The 19,528-nt window shown below is 42.6% G+C and overlaps 1 protein-coding gene across 1 annotated transcript in view; it reads right to left on the bottom strand.

The window, feature by feature from the left end:
• CA8 (carbonic anhydrase 8) overlaps positions 1–19,528 on the bottom strand; it is a 99,039-nt gene that overhangs the window by 68,105 nt on the left and 11,406 nt on the right. Inside the window, exon 3 of the mRNA XM_081258748.1 lies at positions 16,070–16,194. Within this exon, the coding sequence (XP_081114874.1) occupies positions 16,070–16,194 (125 nt within the window). The remainder of the gene's footprint in view (positions 1–16,069; positions 16,195–19,528) is intronic.

A 19,528-nucleotide genomic window follows, 5' to 3' on the forward strand; every position in this document is an offset into this window, starting at 1 on the left:
TGTGATGGAGATACATGTAAGCACATAAGGACTAGCGACACTGTACCAACACGGACATTCAATTCATAATGTCAGCCCTACTGAAAACATATGGGTATAAAAATGTAAATTAAAGCGAGAAAAATATAATCACTATAGAAAATAGTTATTGAGCACTTACTAATTTAGCTACCCTGAAACTAAAAAGCCTGGTAAATTTTCAAAATAATTCCAGAAGAGTTATCTTGTAGAGCAAAAAGCCACTTTTTCAGGTAGGCATCTAACTGGTTTAACTGGATGTTCCTTCTCTCAGGAGACACAGCTGAGTTCCCCTCAACATCCTTTCTTCCAGGCAAACAGAAACCCAACTGCATTTACACAGCAGCAGGTCAAGTGCTAGTGGGAAGGTTGGACCCCTCCCCAGCCCCATGGGGTGAATCTTGACCAAGCCAAGACCATTCCAGCCTCGTCTTTTCCCTTGAAATGACTGTTTCAGGAACCTGTGTGCACAGAAGTTCTGGCCAAAGATATGTGAGGGAATTCCGCTTGAGGGTGGAGGTGAGGAAGACTTCTGGGAAAACGTTTGCTAGTTCCTAAAAAGAGATTCAAAGACTGGTAAGAGCGTGGATTACTACAGCCACTTTGGTGAACTACTTGACAGAGTCCGCTAGAACTGAACTCTGACCATCCTGTAACCCCGGATATACTCCTAAGTATATGTTCACCAAAAGGCTACAATATTCAGAGAAACTCCATTCTAACAGATCAGATCTGAATGCAATCCAAACATCTATCAACATTTAAAAAAATATACTATAGAAAATTCACATAATGAAATACCATACATGAGAACAAGTAAACAAAAAGTACACACTGCAATGCCCATGAATCTCTAAACATAATGGTGAATAAAAAAAGAGCTGGACACAAAATAACCCATACTGTATGACTCAATTTATATAAAATCCCCAAACAGGTAAAACTTATCTATGGTGTCAGAAGTCAAGATCATGGGTAAACCTGGAGGGGCCATGAAGGGAGAGTGGTTACTTTGTTTATTAATCTGAATGCTGGTTTCATAGGTTTGTGAAAATGCAACAAATTGTACACTTGTGATTTGGTTACTTTTCTGTCTATATGTTATTTAGCTATAAAATTTTTACTTTAATTAATAGAGATGGTATGAAAAACACAACTGATAAGAGAAGAAAATTGATAAATTAGCCTTCATCCAAATCAAAAACTTTGGGACATCAAGCAACACCATTAAGAAAGTGAAAAGGCAACCCACAGAATGAGAAAAAATATTTGCAAACCATATGTTTGAAAAGTACTTGTATCAAGAATAGATAAGGAGCTCATACAATTCAATAATAAGACAACCTAATTTTTCAAATGAGCAAAGCATTTGAATAGAAAGATATATGAATCATCAATAAGCACATAAAAAGATGTGCAATATGATTAACATTAGGGAAAATGCACATCAAAACCACAATGAGCTACCACTTCAAACTCACTAGAATCGCTACAGTCACTGATGATGTGACATTTGAATAGAGACCCAAAGGTGCTGAAGAAGCAGCCATGTGGCTACCGGGGGGGAGAACATTCTAGACACAGAGATGGCGAGGCCGAAGTCCCTCAGCGAGGACTTTCTGTCTTACTTACATCCCCAGCACCTGGTATTATGCCTCGAACTTCCCGATCTCTGCTTTCACCCACTTGTTTATATTTAAGGCCCCCTACATGCCAGGAACTGAAAGAAGTCAAACCAAACTTCCAAACATGAAAATTCCTACAATTTATCTTTCAGCTGAATTATATACAAATCTCAAGCAATCTCCAATTCAGCATGACTAAGCTGACCTTGACATCTTCCCCCCAATTCCCTCTCCCTCTTGGCATCCCCAAGTCATTTAACAATAGCCAATGCTCCCAAGCCTCCCAGTCAAAATCTCCATTCATTTCTGACACGCATAATACAATGTACCAGCTCACTGAATATTATTCCCCCCAAAAAATTATAGTAGCTGGTCAGCCCACTTTTGCACCTACTATCTTTCCCAAGCCACCAAAAAAGAAGGTCAGAGAGAGAAAGGCAGAATCACCTCCATTCTCTCTAATCTTTGTCCCCACCGGACTCACTATTTATTCAATAAGAGATGCCACCTAAATGGTTCTGACATTAGACTCAAACAACTAAGGATAATTCTTCCTACAAAGAGGGCTCAAATTTAACTAGAATCAAGGAGCAAAAAGTCTAGTTCTCCAGAGGCTTTTCACTCACCCGGATCAGTAATGCCAATAAGACAAATTCTAATCATCCAAAGTAAAGTTCCACGAACTTCAAAATAAAGTCTCCATTAAAATTGAGATGGATGTAAATGTGAATATCCAGGTAATCTGAAGCACCTTCAGTTGCTGCTTTCCTATCAATATCTTTTTTTATTTCTGCCACTTTCTTTAATTTTTAAAATACAGAAACTTATGCGAGCCATCAGGTGCACTGACAGGTCATGGACATCTATGTTGAAAAAAAACACCATGTGAAGGGTGTGACAGAGGAAGAGAGAGACTCTGGAACAAGCAACTGACCACAGCAAAGTGTAGCAATTCCAAGGAGCACAGACATCAAGAAAAAGTCCCTCGAAAAACACCAAAATGGAGAGGTTCTGCTGGGTGTTGCCCAGGAAACCCAGGCAGAAATACGTATTACCCTGTAAAGATCAATAAATTCAGACCATTAGACTAAAGAGAGGGAATGGAGATTACAAAGCTGAAAATGTTTTCCCTTGAGAACACAAATCACCTCCAATTAACAACAAGTAAAAACTAAAATCTAGTCATCTTTACTTTAACTCACTCTTCCTCTGTGTGGAGAAATATTAGCTCTAATTAAGACTCAAATGCTATAAGGCTTAGAATAGCTTCAAACAGTTGCCTCTTCACCTACAATGAAGGGCTTTTTTTCAATTTTTCAAAGAACTGTGACCCCAACTACTATTATTCTTTACCTAATTTGAAAGTGTGCTGGGAGGAAAAGCACTGTAGGTAGTAATAGGATAAAATGGCACCTGTTAAAATAGTATCATTTATTAATCCAAATTAATTAGCTTCTCCCCAGCATGGTCCCTCACTGTCTGACTCTCTCTTTTTCCTATTAATTGTGCCATCACTATTTCAATTACTCACGTTCCACTTCTCAGCATCACATTGGTCTTTTCTAATCACTCATCAAGCCCTATCCCCATGTCTTCTCCTACATCTTTATATTCATCTCTTCTCTTTCCATCCGTGTCATTCTTATCCAGCAAACTCCTACCCAGCCATCAAAGCCCAGCTCCAATATCCACCCCTTCCCACAGTTTTTCCTCTGAGCCCAGGAGAAATCCATTATTCCATGATGTATGTCCTCCTTTATATTTCATCCCTTAAAGCTATTTTCATATATAACAGCCATTTTTAATAGGGAATGGGAACTTCTTCTAGACCTAGATTATTTCTTATTTACTGCCCTATATCAGCACCAACCACAGCAGCAAACACATAGGAGTTGCTTCCTATGGATGTTGTGAATTGTTTCCATTGTCATGTAACCTTTCGATTGTTATCATTTCATACGTTTCTATCTTAATCCTGCCTCTTCCAACCAGACAACAGAATCATTAAAAACAAATGCTGTCTAGGAAAACATAAGCAGAACACTCTGACATAAGTCACAGCAATGTCTTTTTTGAAAAGGTAGCAGGCATCACTACAGCCTTTATCCCACTAAGACCCAAGCCACTGACGAAACACACGAAACACAGTCGAGCTCTAGATCAGTTAGAAAACAGCAAGATTGGGAACACAGTTAAAGCATGTCAGGGCTGCTAAGCTAATTAGGAACAATGCCCACTGATAAAAGTCTGTAATATTTGTTCTCCATCACAAGGTGAATAAGTGATATTTGTGTTTTAAAATTATTGTAAAATATTTCCAGAGCCGTACAACCCAAATTTGGAACAGGATTAATGATGTCAGCCCTGGACCTGGGTCACAAGTCTTGAAAAGAGAAACATCCATAAACTGCCCTCAGTTATATCTTGGGTTTAAACAACAGCTGAGATGGTGAACCGGGCAAAAACCCACCCAAGTGAATCAGAAAGAAAAAAAAATTAAATCCTACACATGCTTCAAAATCCTGGCTCACTCCAAGCCCCAGCTCCTTCTAGAAAGTGGAAAACTGTGCGACTATGTTAGGTACAATGGAGCTGCAGGCAGACAGGGATGTGGTCCCAGGTGGTTAAAAGGGACAAACCTGCAGTAAAAGGAAACAGGACTTCCTTCACTGATGCCCAGATGCGGTTGGTCTCGTGCTACTGTCCAGTGCCATAGAACTTTAAAGGGTGCTTGGGAGAATTCTGAAGAGTTAGTCTTATTAACAGGAAATACCTCTTCTCTGTTCCTTGTTCCCATAAAGAGGGATTTTCCCTAAAGAAAGCTAGCCTTCCTCTCCACTCCTTCAACCAACTCCACCCTCCTCTCTATTCCTCTTTTGAAATTTGAGCTAGGCTTGGAGAGCTGGCTAATAAACCCAACCTGGAACCTCTCACCGCCCCCCACCTCCTCACCTCCCTTCCTTCCCTCCTATCTCGCCTCCCTCCACCCACTGCCTGTAACTGAGCAGGTTGACTCCCTCATACTAAGCTATGTCTCCAGTGTCCTTCATCCATAATAAAGGTGATGCTTTGTTCTCCATTATCTGAGGACTCTAACAATGTCTACTTCCTATTTGCTCAGAGCTCAGGCTGGGGAGAAGCAATCTCTTTATGGGATCTCCCCGGAGAACTCACCAATTTATAGACCCACCAAGGAATATTCATGGGAACTACATGAACTCTGAAGCCAAATAAATTGGTTTCCACTGAATAAACGCTCTCATCCGGAGCGCTAAGTGATTCATTGAGCCAGGTTTAGAGAATGCACCTGCCCTAGGGTGCCCAAGTGAAAACATTAATTCAGGGGTCCCCGACCCCCAGGCCACGGACCGGTACCGGTCCATGGCCTGTTAGGAACCGGGTCGCACAGCAGGAGGTGAGCAGCCGGCGAGCGAGTGAAGCTTCATCTGTATTTACAGCCGCTCCCCGTCGCTCGCGTTACCGCCTGAGCTCCGCCTCCTGTCAGCACTATGGTGAGCTGTATAATTATTTCATTAAATAGTACAATGTAATAATCATAGAAATAAAGTGCACAATAAACGTAATGCCCTTGAATCACCCTGAAACCATCCCCCCGCCCCGCCACCGTCATCCGTGGAAAAATTGTCTTCCACGAAACCTGTCCCTGGTGCCGAAAAGGTTGGGGACCGCTGCATGAATTGATAAAAAAAAAAAAACTCCATCTTTCATTTATCAGGACTTATCATTACAAATGTCTTTCTTTTATACTTAATGTTTATAGTCAACAGTTTAAAATCTGGATTTCTTTGTTTCTACTCATTTCAAGGCTTCTTAAAAAAAAACAAAACAATTGTACTGTCCCATGTTACAACATTTGCATCCAACACTAATTATGCCCTTAAAATGCTTTTAGGAAACACTTTAATACCAGATTTTGTAATTAATAACGCTATTTTCCACCACTATATTCAGTGCACGGTGCTTCCAACGGTATACCATTAATTTTTACAGCCTCTCCCTAAGTTTCACAAGGGTGGGAACAATTGTATTATCCTTATGCACCAATAAAGGAATTGAGGTTAAACAACCACACAGAAGTCCAACAGCAAACACCATGGTGAATTGGAGTCAGAGTGTAGCCCTCCCTGACTGATAATCTATGCCACCAGAGCAGGCTGCCTCCTAGGGGACCATGGCACCAAAAAGTCCAGTTTCCCATAGGCTTCATGCTACTTTGCTCTAGGATTCCATAGTGAGTTTTTGTTGTGTGTAGCCTTAAGAAGCCGAAAGGAAAAATGTATTCAAGCACAGCAAAGCAGTGGCCAGGGCAAAATTATCTTACTAATAACTTCACTGTGCCATTTTAACCTATCATTCTTAAATCCAAAACAAAAAAGAAAAAAGAAAAACAACCAGAAAAACATATGCAGTTTTTATACTGGTTAAGATCTTATGAAGTTAAAAATCTCTTAACATCCTTCTATTCAATTGGAAGTTTAATCACACTGTTTACACAGGAAATGTTTACTTGATTTTCACTACAAAATAAGCTGATAACATAAATTTTACTGCATATGCACGCATAGCAATCATAAAGAGATGTGTCAGGAAAAATGACCAGGAAATGACATACTGACTAGACTTGTAGAAGATAATGTATTCAGGGGAGTAGGGCTTTAAAAAAAAAAAACAACAACTTTTTTCTCCATTCATAGTGTCTGCATTTCTTACCTGTATGAACAAAAAACGCTTTTGGTTTCCCCCCATGATATTTTCACTAGATTTTTATCATCACAACCACAATGACGTCCCCAATCTCTTCCTAATAACAGGAAGTACATACTGACAGGTTTACTCTTTGCCAGCCTCTGAGCTAGTTTCAAGCCCCTTTTACAGACAGAAACATCGAGGCTGGAAGAGGTTTACTAGCTTGCCCAAGGATGCAGAGCTTGGATTTCAATCCTGGTTTTCTGACTTCCAAGCCCAAACTCTTTCCAGCTACACCATCCTGACTCCCTCCCACAAGGTTCCACTGTTAATCAAGGCAGCAGTACTGGTGCCATGTTCTCCGGCTGCTTCCCAGAACCTAGACCTTTCCCGACTCTTCCTCACCATCAACACTCTCCTATCCTGTCTCTCACCAATCCTAATGCTGTTAGGTTATCCTAGTTACTCTAGCTTACAACTACCTATAACAGGGTTGTACCTAGCACAGTGCCTTGTGCAAACTAGTTGATAAATATTTCATTTAGCTGACAATAATTTATACCTCAAATAACATATTGGCTTTCTAATAAATGTCTTCAGAAGTCTTCCTCTAGATATATCCAGAGAAAACCATAATTCAAAAGGATACATGCACCCCAGTGTTCACTGCAGCATGATTTACAATAGCCAGGACATGGAAGCAACCCAAATGTCCGTCAATAGATGAATGGATAAAGAAGACGTGGTGCATATATACAATGGAATATTACTCAGCCATAAAAAAGAAGGAAAGAATGCCATTTGCAGCAACATGGATGACCTAGAGATTGGCATACTGAGTGAAGTAAGTCAGACAAAGACAAATATCATATGATATCGCTTATATGTGGAATCTAAAAAAAATGGTACAGATGAACCTATTTACAAAAGAGAGTCACAGATGTAGAAAACAACCTTATGGTGACCAAGGGGGAAAGGGGTGGGGGGATAAATTGAGAGGTTGGAATTGACATAGAAACTCTACTATATATAAAATAGATAACTAATAAGAACCTACCGTATAGCACAGGGAACTTTACTCAACACTCTGTAATGACCTATATGGGAATAGAATCTAAAAAAGAGTGGATATATGTATATGTATAGCTGATTCATTTTGCTGTACAGCAGAAAACTAACATAACACTGTAAATCAACTATACTCTAATAAAAACTAATTTAAAAAAAATCTTCCTCTAATTAGCTTTAAATAGCTGGAATTTGTATACTATATAGACAGGATAGAGGGGATGAGGCCCTTTACATGGCACAGAAACACTCATTTAAGTCTTCTAAACACTCATCGATTTAGAGGAAAGGGGGGAGGAGACAAATTCTGAACACTGCATTTGGACTCCCCCAGTGTAACAAAAATGCCATGAGTTGTCTATTGCCCTCAATATATGCCTATCACTCAGCCCACAGCCTGAACAGCTGGTTCCCAAGAAATACCTGTTGATTGAATGAATGAATAGATGGATAAACAGACGGATGGACAAATGGAAGAATGGATGGAGATGAGTTAAAGATGACCATTTGGTTATGAAGTACATATTTAAACCAGAGTCTATTTTTATTGGAAGGCCTATTAAGAGAAGATGTATTTTACTGGAGGATTTCGATCTGTAAGAACCCAAATTAAAATATTTTCTACATGCAGCAAGTCTACAACCACCTAAAAATTCATTATATATCATATTCGTTTATAGAAACTAATTTTTCATTTTGCACAAATTTACCTTACATAGTAAAGTCAGCTACCATACTAATGTTTCTTTCAGTTAGTTGGCCAAAAAATCTCTCATACATCCTCAAACAATGACAATGAATAATCTACTACAAGAAATCCTTACAAAGATAAAATTGAAGGTAGCTTCAAAGTGACTACTTAAAGGTCAAGTTGGTCTTATACCATTCTATTTCTAAGCAGAAACGGCAGACTGCCATATCATGTGGTACCACTAAAAGAACATTTCTGTACGTTCAACACTATAACTTATTTTCTACTCGGTAAACTGTGAGGTTTCTGCTCCAAATACATTTTAATAAATGAAAAATAAATAAATATGCTGAATCAAAGCAGGAGCCATGATTTTTATGGAATAAAAAGGCAAGTGTTCATTAGAATTCAGGAAACGTAAAATTTGTTTTTATTTTTCTTTACCCAGATGGGAGAGGGAGTTCCCACAATTACGACCACTGAAGGGGCCACAGCATGGGGATCTAATTCCTTCATCTGCTTACCCGTGAGGCTAGTGCTGTGGACAATCCCAGGACACCCAAATGATAATAACCATTACAGTCAGAGTCCTGCTTCTGGTCAAAATGATAACACTTCCCAGAGAAGCTGAACATTCAAATGTGAAACTGTTTCCTTTAGTGTCAGTCTTAACTCCTCTTAACGGCAAGATTCCCTTTTTTTCCCATTAAAGCAATCTCAATCCAAAGTCGTAACTACCATGGCAAATAAAATCTCAAAGTAGAGCTGCTTTTCCTAGTAAGAATTGGCTTTGGGAGGTGGAAAAAGCATCCCTCAGAGCAGAAGTCAGTTCACAGGTCTCATGTGTCCTCTGTCATTTCCTGAACCAGTCACTTCCCCCCAGGACCCTGCGGAGCATCTCGGCAGAGTGGGTTTGGGGGGGCGGGAGGCAGGGGGGAGGGCAGACCTAGATGGTCCATTAAATCCACCCCAATTCTCAGGGGGCAGCAAGCTTCTGCCTTCGAGATCACATACCCCTGTACCTTCACAAAGCCCATCTGAGCTTTGTCTTCATAGCCTATAAGACCCAGGCACAAGGCCACAGCTTCACTAGAACCCTTCCGGGCAAGGTTAAAACACGCTCACCTCTAAATGGGGCTGCATGCAGACATAAAAGCCCTCCCAGGGGCGGTGGAGAGGGGGACAAAGACTGTGGTGTTGTCTCCTTCCATCTACACCACCAGAGACAAGACCAGTAGTAAAGGATAATTCTTAAATGGAATATTTATTTAAACAAAAGACACTCTTCTTCATCCAGGCCATACATCATGGTTTCCTATAAGATGCTCTGAGACTCTTAACCTTTTGGAGCCCCAGATTTCTCCGGGGTTAAACAGGAGTTTGAAAGGTTAGTTTGATACACCTTTTTGAGGTGATCTCTAAAGTTCTTTTTACAAACAAATTATCTATATGCCTTATATGTCTAATCCTCATGATGCTTTTGTTTTGGGGGATTTTCTTGGCCGTGCTGCGCGGCATGCAGGATCCTAGCTCCCTGACCAGGGACCAAAACCGTGCCCCCTGCGGTGGAAGCATGGAGTCCTAACCACTGGACCGCCAGGGAAGCCCCCTCATGACAGTTTAACTCACTGAAGTCACCCTATGACATTTCCTTGGAAAGGCAATGGAAGTCTCTGTTTTGGAAGAGGTTCACAAACTCGAAGCTCAACTTGGGATGCCTGTGGAAACCAAATAACTTGAAAAGATCATCAATTCACTATTCACCGGGCAAACTCTTCCTGGTATCTCCTCGGAGTAGTAAAACAAATAAATCAAAATAACTATCTTTCTGTCAAATGAATATGCAAATCACTTGGAAAGGCAGCAGCCCAAAAGCCAGGTCTTTTTCACTAAAAGAACACTTAAATAGCAGACATTACTATCTCCCTGAAAAGAAAAGAAGAAATGCAGGGCTATCTGGAAACCCAGGACATTGCGGGGGGGGGGGGGGGGGGGGGTAAGGTATAATATTCAGGATTGGCACTTTATTATGAGATACATTCTTCATAATGTTTTGTTGGCCTATTTTGCAGCCAAGATCTGGACTCTTCACAATTAAAGACTCCTGCTCTGTACAGTGGAACTCTATCTAATGCACTCAGCCTTCCATAAACAGCTGGTATGTGGCTCAATTATCACCGAGCCCTTCAGAGTACACAGAGCAAGACCGGCACTTTAAATACAATGTAAATAAAGATAAGAGTCTGCCCTACAATATGCTGTGCTCTGTCTTGATAATTCACTCTCAAATTGTAAACTTTTAGGCCCAAAGGGCAAGAAAGTCAAACCTCCCGAACACGATCTCCAGCTGGTCTGTGGGTAGGATCAGTGCCCATCCTAATAAAACTATCATTCATCTGGGGTGAAATGAGACAAACAGAAATAACGTAGGGAGTTTGTTAAAAGCTCAATCTATTTAATGCATAGGCCTAGGGACTTCCCTGGTGGCGCAGTGGTTAAGAATCCGCCTGCCAATGCAGGGGACACGGGTTCGAGCCCTAGATGGGGAAGATCCCACATGCCACGGAGCAACTAAGCCTGTGAGCCACAACTGCTGAGCCCGCGAGCCACAACTACTGAAGCCCATGAGCCTAGAACCCGTGCCCTGCAACAACAGAAGCCACCACAGTGAGGAGCCCGCGCACCACAACGAAGAGTAGCCCCCGCTCACCACAACTAGAGAAAAGCCCACACGCAGCTATGAAGACCCAATGCAGCCAAAAATAAATAAATTTTTAAAAAATGTATAGGCCTGTGTTTATTCTGAGACCATATCCTTCCTACATCTAGCTATTAAATTAGAGATCTTCTCTTTACAAACTGATGGGGACAGCAGAGAGTTACAATGTTACTTGAAAAAAATAAAACTTGGCCACTCTGTTGGTCTCCCCAACCCCCAATTATTTTTTTAAATTTTGCTGCTCCAGCATAAAGTCTAAATGCCTGGGATGTACTTTCCCATAGCAGTATGAAAGTAGCGATTCATGTGCAAAGATTAATCATAATTTACCAGGAGTTATATATACAGTTAGGCTACCTCGAAGTAGCAAAGAACATGACGGTCTCCACATACAAAATGACGAAAACACAATACATAGCCTGAAAGTTAAATCTGAACCTAAATACCTGGAAGTTCCTCCATTAGTTAGATTTGTAACAAAATTAACATGAATAGAATAAATAATTCTAGTGATACGGTGGATGCAGAAAGGATACTGCTATTGGCGAAATCACAAAATTCACACAGCATTAAAGTTGTACTTCAAGAGCTAAGACTCTAATGCCATCCAAAGAAAACATGCAGCTACCACAACTGCCAGGACAAACATACAGGAATTAATTTGACTGGATCCCATCCTTGTTTTAAATCAACAACATTCTACTCACATTTGCTGTCTTGATTAAATATCTCGATGCAAAATACCCACACGTTAAGAATTCCAGCTGGTAGACATCACCCAGACATTTATAAGAATACAGTTAACACATGCAAACCCATTATGTTTTCAGGTAACAGGAAGAAAAATGCAGCACAATTATCTTTTCTCCTGTTAAGGTGCTGTCATTTAAGCAGAAACCTGGAGTATTCGTAATAGAATTCGGTTACAAGATGAAAGCATGGCGAAAAATGTCAGGTAGCTGTGGAAGCATGTGTGTTTCTGAAAACTACAAACCTCAAGAAGGAAAAGCAGAAAGGACATGCTTTATCTATTTTGCTGAGTACAAGAGCTGCAGTTTAAATTGTCAGTGACTTCCCTGGTGGTCCAGTGGTAAAGAATCCACCTTACAATGCAGGGGACGTGGGTTTGCTCCCTGGTCAGGGAACTAAGATCCCACATGCCGTGGGGCAACTAAGCCAACACACCACAACTCCTGAGCTCACGTGCCTCAACTAGAGCCTGATTGACACAAACTATAGAGCCCACATGCTCTGGACTCCACGTGCCACAACTAGAGAGAGAAAACCCACACGCCACAACTAGAGAGGAGCCCATACGCCACAACAAAAGATTCCACGTGCCTCAGCGAAGATCCCGTGTGCCACAACTAAGACCGACACAGCCAGAAAAATAAATAAATAAATCTTTTGAAAAATAAATAAATTCTTTAATGTCACAAACTCTGTTAATATTTGAAGTGACGTGGGTGCTGACTACTCGTAGCATCAAAAATATATTCAGGATTGCGTTTATACCTGTATTTATAATTTTAAAAAGTCAAGAAGGGAGCTTGATGAGCTTCTGTTAAAAGCCATTCCCGGGCTTCCCTGGTGGCGCAGTGGTTGAGAATCCGCCTGCCAATGCAGGGGACACGGGTTCGAGCCCTGGTCCGGGAAGATCTCACATGCCGCGGAGCAACTAAGCCCGTGCGCCACAACTACTGAGCCTGCGCTCTAGAGCCCGCGAGCCGCAACTACTGAGCCCACGTGCCACAACTACTGAAGCCCGTGTGCCTAGAGCCCGTGCTCCACAACAAGAGAAGCCACCACAATGAGAAGCCCGTGCACCTCAACGAAGAGTAGCCCCTGCTCGCCACAACTAGAGAAAGCCCGCGCACAGCAACGAAGACCCAACACAGCCAAAAATAAATAAATAAGATAAATAAATTTATTTTTTAAAAAAGCCATTCCCACGTTATATGTAACAGACAAGGTAATTATTTGTTTACAGATGGCTGCTGAATGAACCATCCATTTAAGTTTAAGTGAAATCAGCAAAAAGGAAATACGTATTGATGTGTCTTTTGGAGATTAAAGTTAGTCTTAAAATGTAAATGAGATATGGAAACTGTCCTAAAAAATTATTTTTTTAAATCACATACCAGGTAAACAGTGCCCTCACTCTCCACTGTCCTGTTGGCTATGTCCTTGGGTTCCTAGCGGCCCTGATGGCAGTACAGAACAGGGGGATGGTGGGGAGTTACCTACTTATCCCCACATTAGGCATCTCATTCCCTCCCAGACTATTCTACGTGGAGTCCCTCTCTCCTCTCCTTCACCAGCTCAGCCCTCTCTGCCTGAAAACCCAGCTCACTCTTCACAGCCTCCATTAAAACAAAACAAAAAGCACCTGACTCACAGCTATGCCCCTCAAACTCTGTGCACCCAAAACACTGATGCACTCCACAGGATCCAGCACTAAACGAACGTCAGATGACTGACAGAAGTATTTTCTCTAGGACTGGATCAGAGATAATGTGAGATAACAAAGAATTCAAGTATTATTCATCACCTATTTTGGAAAAATTAGTCAGAAATTCCATCATCATAAGTATAAATACTTCTGCAGAAACAAAGCCTCACCACCAGAATTTAATCTCCACTCAACCCAAACCATTACCTGTGCTTAATGGACCAGGGCAGTTAAAACTTCACCAAGTAGCAGGACCAGTCTGCACGTTGGGTCCAAAATTCTATTCGACCGTGGGGCGAAGTGCACACATCACCAACTAGCCTAATCTCATGAAACTTCCCAAGGCTGTAAATTCTGTGTGTCACAGGCAAAGTCACTGAATCCCCTCCAGAAGCTGGAGCCTACCCAAGGACTCCCATCTCTCCCAAAATTTTTGATTATGAGACTGTATCTTTGAAGGCTGACTGAGATGAAAAAGCTTTTCAAACCCAAAGAAGAGGGCACGGCCGAGGCCCTGACAGCCCAGTGTTTTCCTGCCCCTCCTCGGCCCTCCACTTCCCTGCAGGTTTAATTGTTTGGGATTGTCTTGTGTCCTCCCTCTTCTTTGATATGTTCTGGTGTGAACTCTTCCCTTTCACATTGGGTGAGGACAGGGCAACAGCCAGAGGTGACACAGAGACAGGGCTGAATTGTTTCAAGGCACTAGAGGTGATAGGATGTCTGTGGGAACTGAGAAAAAAGCCCCTAGAAAGGTAACGTTTGAAGACCCAACATCGCCCATCAAGGCCTTAAAGAAGCTGTCTCCTCTTACTGTCCTCGGCATCACATACCACATATATTATTTAACACACTGCAACTGTTTTTCCCTCCATCCTCAAAACATTTAATATTTCACTTTTTTTTTGGGGGGGGGGGGCTGCATTGGGTCTTTGTTGCTACGTGCGGGCTTCCTCTAGCTGTGTTGAGCAGGGGCTACTCTTCGTTGAGGTGTGTGGGCTTCTCATTGCAGTGGCTTCTCTTTGTTGCAGAGCATGGGCTCTAGGTGCGTGGGCCTCAGTAGTTGTGGCACACAGCCTCAGTAGTTGTGGCTCACGGGCTCTAGAGCGCAGGCTCAGTAGCTGTGGCACAGGGGCTTAGTTGCTCTGCGGCATGTGGGATCTTCCCGGACCAGAGCTTGAACCTGTGTCCCCTGCATGGACAGGCGGATTCTTAACCACTGTGTCACCAGGGAAGTCCTAATATTTCACTTTTAAGACCTGAGTTTTTTTTAATGAAAGGGATAGTTTAGGCTTTCAAAAGAAATGTTTTAATGATTATTAAAGTAACATTGAGAAATACTTTCTCTAACTTTATTCTTTAAGGCACGTATATCATTTATATAAGTTAAACAGTAGTGACTTCCAGGCAATGAGGCAGGTATGGATGTGGTGTCTGGCCAGGAGCAATTCCATTCTTAAGTATGTGCAGTTGGGAAAGAGACAAGGAAAACTGGTGTTGCGGCCGCCCCTGAAATGTACTATTACTTGACAATGATGGGCTATTTCCCAGGAGAGAACAGCTGTCCTTATAGAAATAAATATGAACAACAGAGACATCCTGTCAATGTCACCAATGTGGGTTGTCTCTAATGCACCCGGCACTGCACTGAATGTTGGGAGTAACACAGAGAGTGAAAGGGAGACTTTTTCTTCAGCAGCTGTCTTAGCTCAGGCTGCAATAACAAATCATCATAGACTGGAGGCTTAAACAACAGAATTTAGTTCTCCCACTTCTGGAGGCTGGGAAGTCCAGGATCAAGGTGCCGATAGATCTGGTGTCTGGTGAGGGCACACTTCCTGGCTTGGAGATGGCGGTCTTCCTGTGTCCTCACCCGGCAAAAAGCAGGGAGAAGCAAACTGTCTCTGGACTCTTATCAGGGCGCTAATTCCACTCATGAGGGCCCCACCTTCGCGACGTCTTCTAATCCTCATCACCTCCCAAAGGCTCCGCCTCCCACTACCATAACATCAGGGGGCGGAGTTTCAACATATGAATTTCACGGGGGGGGGGGGGGGGGCGGGGATCACAAACACTTCAGTCCACAACAGGAGCCCACACTCAGTGAGAAAGACTCTTTAAACACTAAAGGTTACAATGCATGAGATCAATGTCACAGCAGCAATCCATCAAGGACACTGGGAGCATAGAAGAGTAAGAAATTAGTGCTGCTTAGGGAAGGAACTCAGAAAAAGTCCCATGGAAGCAGTAATACTCTAACCAGATACTGAAGAAAGAGCTGGAGTTGGCTAAGAAGATAAGCAGGGGAGAGAACTCTTCAGACAAAAGAATGACTCTCTAAAACTCTTTCTCTCGCTCTCTAACTGCTTGAGGCGAATAAAACCAACTTGCCCATTTTAACCAGAGTTAAACCAGACTTAATTACTGCTGAGGTTTCTCCGTAAGTTATTTGTTTTCAGCTTATCATCTATTCAGAGCATCCACAAAAGTGACCTCCTGAATTTGCAGAGGCAGCAGAATTTTTACAACAGTGATAATACTAAGATGAAACTTAATAGCATAGATTGCCTTTATAACCAACAGCCCATGCGCATTCTCCAAGCCCACTAAGGCTGATGGGAAGCCTCATTTGCTGCCCCAAGCTTATATTTCATGGAGCACTTTTTTATTTTAATATAAATTGATTACATTCAAGAGCTACACATCTACTTTTAAACTAAACCATTTTCAGTAAATCGCTGAATGCTTTACATGAACAACAAAAGTCTTACAAGCTGATTTGTTCTTCTTACCTCCATGGGAAAAGCTTTGAAATTAACTGTGTGCTCAGAACCACGCTGGTTTTCTCTTCCCCAATGAAATCTGACTTCATACAGCTCAAATTCATGCCCTTGAGGCAATGGACCTCCAGACAGAACTGAAAAAAGAAAATAAATTCTATTTAATGACATCTCAAACACATTCATCAGCACATCACTATAAACACTAGGGACATTTTTTTGCCAGAAAGGTCTCATGAGCTCTATAGAATAAATTCACATAACCAAAATGAAGAGTGAATCACAACTGTAAGATGAATTTATACTTTCATCTTAATACAGTAAAAGTTCAAAAACTCTGAAATACTTGGGAATGATATGTATATGTTAACTTCTTGTGTATTTTAGGCATAGGAGTTGACAGAAAATAAACACAGTAGCTATTTATACTCCCCGACACTTAAACTTATCATTGATCAGGGGACAAGAATATGGTCTGAGTCTCAGGCTGACCAATAATTCGCTATAGACCTATCAATAAATTGAACCTTGTTTACAGATAATCCATTTACATGAGCAGGCTTTCAACTGAGACAACAGATGTCAGCCAACAAAATTATCCATGCAGTGAATTATTATGAAGCCAATTTGATTTTTCAACAATGAAATCACATTTTTTAAAAAGCAATCTATCATCCAGTGTCACATAAATGTAAACAAAATTGTAATAAAATATTAACAATACTTAAAAGCCCTGTCTCTATGTCTCATTTCTGGAGATAACCCAGAACTTTGTCCCAAACAAGAGCACTCTAAAGGATGATAAAAAAATACATCTTGTCTTGAAGCAACAAAATACTTTGATTAGCTAACACTCCCTGATATCATATGGAAAAACCTGACATAAAGTTTATTACAAAGGACCAATTTTGACACAAATAAAGGTTGTTTGCATTCTTCCTGATAACAAAACTGTTCATTCTAAATGGTATCAGCTAAGAATTACTGGTTATTTTCAGCCAAGGAGCTGACAAAATTCACCCTCTCCCCCAGATGTGGTCTCTTTGAAAGAAGTTAGTGTTCACACGTGGATTGTCATTGTGCAGCAAGCAATGGTGGCCAAACTGAGTGCCCCACTGCAGACCAGCTTTGTTCTCCAAACTTCCTCTAAACTCAAAGCAGAAGAAGGGGAGTTGGTGCAGCCATATTTGTTTGGTTCATTCTTCATCTAATAACTTTTCCCCAAAAAGAATTTAAAGCTGCTTCCAACAAAGTTCCTATCCTGGGCTTCCCTGGTGGCGCAATGGTTGAGAGTCCGCCTGCCGATGCAGGGGACATGGGTTCGTGCCCCGGTCTGGGAAGATCCCACATGCTGCGGAGCGGCTGGGCCCATGAGCCATGGCTGCTGAGCCTGCATGTCCGGAGCCTGTGCTCCACGACGGGAGAGGCCACAACAGTGAGAGGCCCGCGTACCGCGAAAAAAAAAAAAAAAAAAGCTAAAAAGAATGCTCATTTATCTGTGGCTTTTGCTGTTACCTTCTCCTTTGGACTTATTCTCCTCTATACAATGAATTCAATCAAAAGTTACAATGAAGGGCTTCCCTGATGGCACAGAGGTTGAGAGTCCACCTGCCAGTGCAGGTGACGTGGGTTCGTGCCCCGGTCCGGGAAGATCCCACATGCTGCAGAGTGGCTGGGCCCGTGAACCATGGCTGCTGAGCCTGTTCTCTGCAACGGGAGAGGCCACAAAAGTGAGAGGCCCACGTACGGCAAGAAAAAAAAAAAAAAAAAGTTCCTATCCTGCAGCCAGATGGCATAAATCAGAAGGAAGAGCAAAGGGCAAACAAAGACAGAGGCAGAAAAGAGACGGAGCGACGAGGCCGTGGCACAAACGAACGTCTCGCAGACCTCGCTGAAAGCGCCCTACAGGTTTGGTGCTAAGCCTCCCTCCAGCTCCAACAAAGAAGAAAACCAGCAGCAGCACAAAGGGACTTTAATTTTTCACGGGCTTAACCCTCACGTCTGGAGGAAAGGGAAGTGCAGTGATGGCCTTTAGGATGACACCATGTCACAGGATTGTAACGCGTTCCTCACGCTTGGTGTTTTTTTTAAGTTTCGACGCAACTCTGAGGGGTCGGTGTTATCATCCCATCGACGTGGCTGAAACGGGCTGAGCGTGAACAACCCCAGTCATCCAGCGAGCCAGCTCCAGGAGCCTGGGACTCGAGCTTGTGACCCACAGCCCGCAGTGAGACGGGGAGACCGAGCGTTCGGTGCCTGTGAGCATGACCCAGAAAACAGTGGTCTTTAAGCCTAGATTTCTAAACTGCAGCCCCTCCTTTGAGGATTACACCTCATCCTATTTCCTGAACAATCCAAGAAAAATGTAAATACGTGGCTAAAAAGGGATTACTGAATCCAGAACCACAATGCAGGCTCACTGCGTCTTCTTCAATAACCATCATGCTGTGGACTGAAGAAGGCCTAAAGTGTTTGTTTGTTTGTGGTACGCAGGCCTCTCACCGTTGTGGCCTCTCCCATTGCGGAGCACAGGCTCCGAACGCGCAGGCTCAGCGGCCACGGCTCACGGGCTCAGCCGCTCCGCAGCACGTGGGATCTTCCCGGACCGGGGCACGAACCCGCGTCCCCTGCATCGGCAGGCGGACTGTCAACCACTGCGCCACCAGGGAAGCCCTGGCCTAAAGTGTTTTGATCTCAACCAGCGTGCCGCAGCTTCTGAATACCCTCCAAACTCATTCCCTTACCATGGCTGTCCGAACCGGGTCTTAAGAAAAACTGGGAAAGAGGCCTGGAGTCCACCTACTGGGTACCCCACCTCCCAACCAAAAAGAATAAATGGGAAAGGCTTCTTGGGAGTCCTGAGGTAGCAGGTAGATGGGGCTCCGGACTGGACAGCTGGAGTTTGTCAAGTGGAATAAACTGGAGCTTTGTTTTCCCAGACACTCCAAGGACCAAGTTAATAGCGGGAGCTGAGCTCTGCTGGTGTAAAGAGATAAGATGACCCCTCCTGAGGTCAAGGAGAACTCCCCAACTGCAAGTGCACAGAAAGGCTCCTCGGGAGTCAAAAAGGGAGGGGGCGTTACCCCATTCCACACTGGAATCGATCTTGGCAAAAAGATGCGCACACGTATCAGGACCCTAGGACAGGTCAGGTGTGGGAAGAGAAAAAAGATAATCGGCCAAAGGTAGACAAAGAGCCGAAAGAACTGCCCTGTATAAATGATTCAACCACCTCTTTACTGTGCTTCTCCTTAGGGAGGACACCCACACCCTTTCTCTCCAGGTGTGTATCTCTGCCTTGCTTCTGTCTTAAATAAATAGTTTCTCTGTGTGCTCTCCCACATGTTTTGCTGTGTCTCTGATAATAAACTCTGTATCTGCTTTTGCAGTTTTTGCCTCCTTGAGAAATTCATTTTTCAAACAGGGCAAGAGCCAGGGCAACTTTGCCTCTAGCCTCTAGCCCCTGGTAGA

This window comes from Mesoplodon bidens (genome assembly GCF_964165515.1).
Source record: "Mesoplodon bidens genome assembly, chromosome: 16".
Taxonomy (NCBI): Eukaryota; Metazoa; Chordata; class Mammalia; order Artiodactyla; family Ziphiidae; genus Mesoplodon; species Mesoplodon bidens.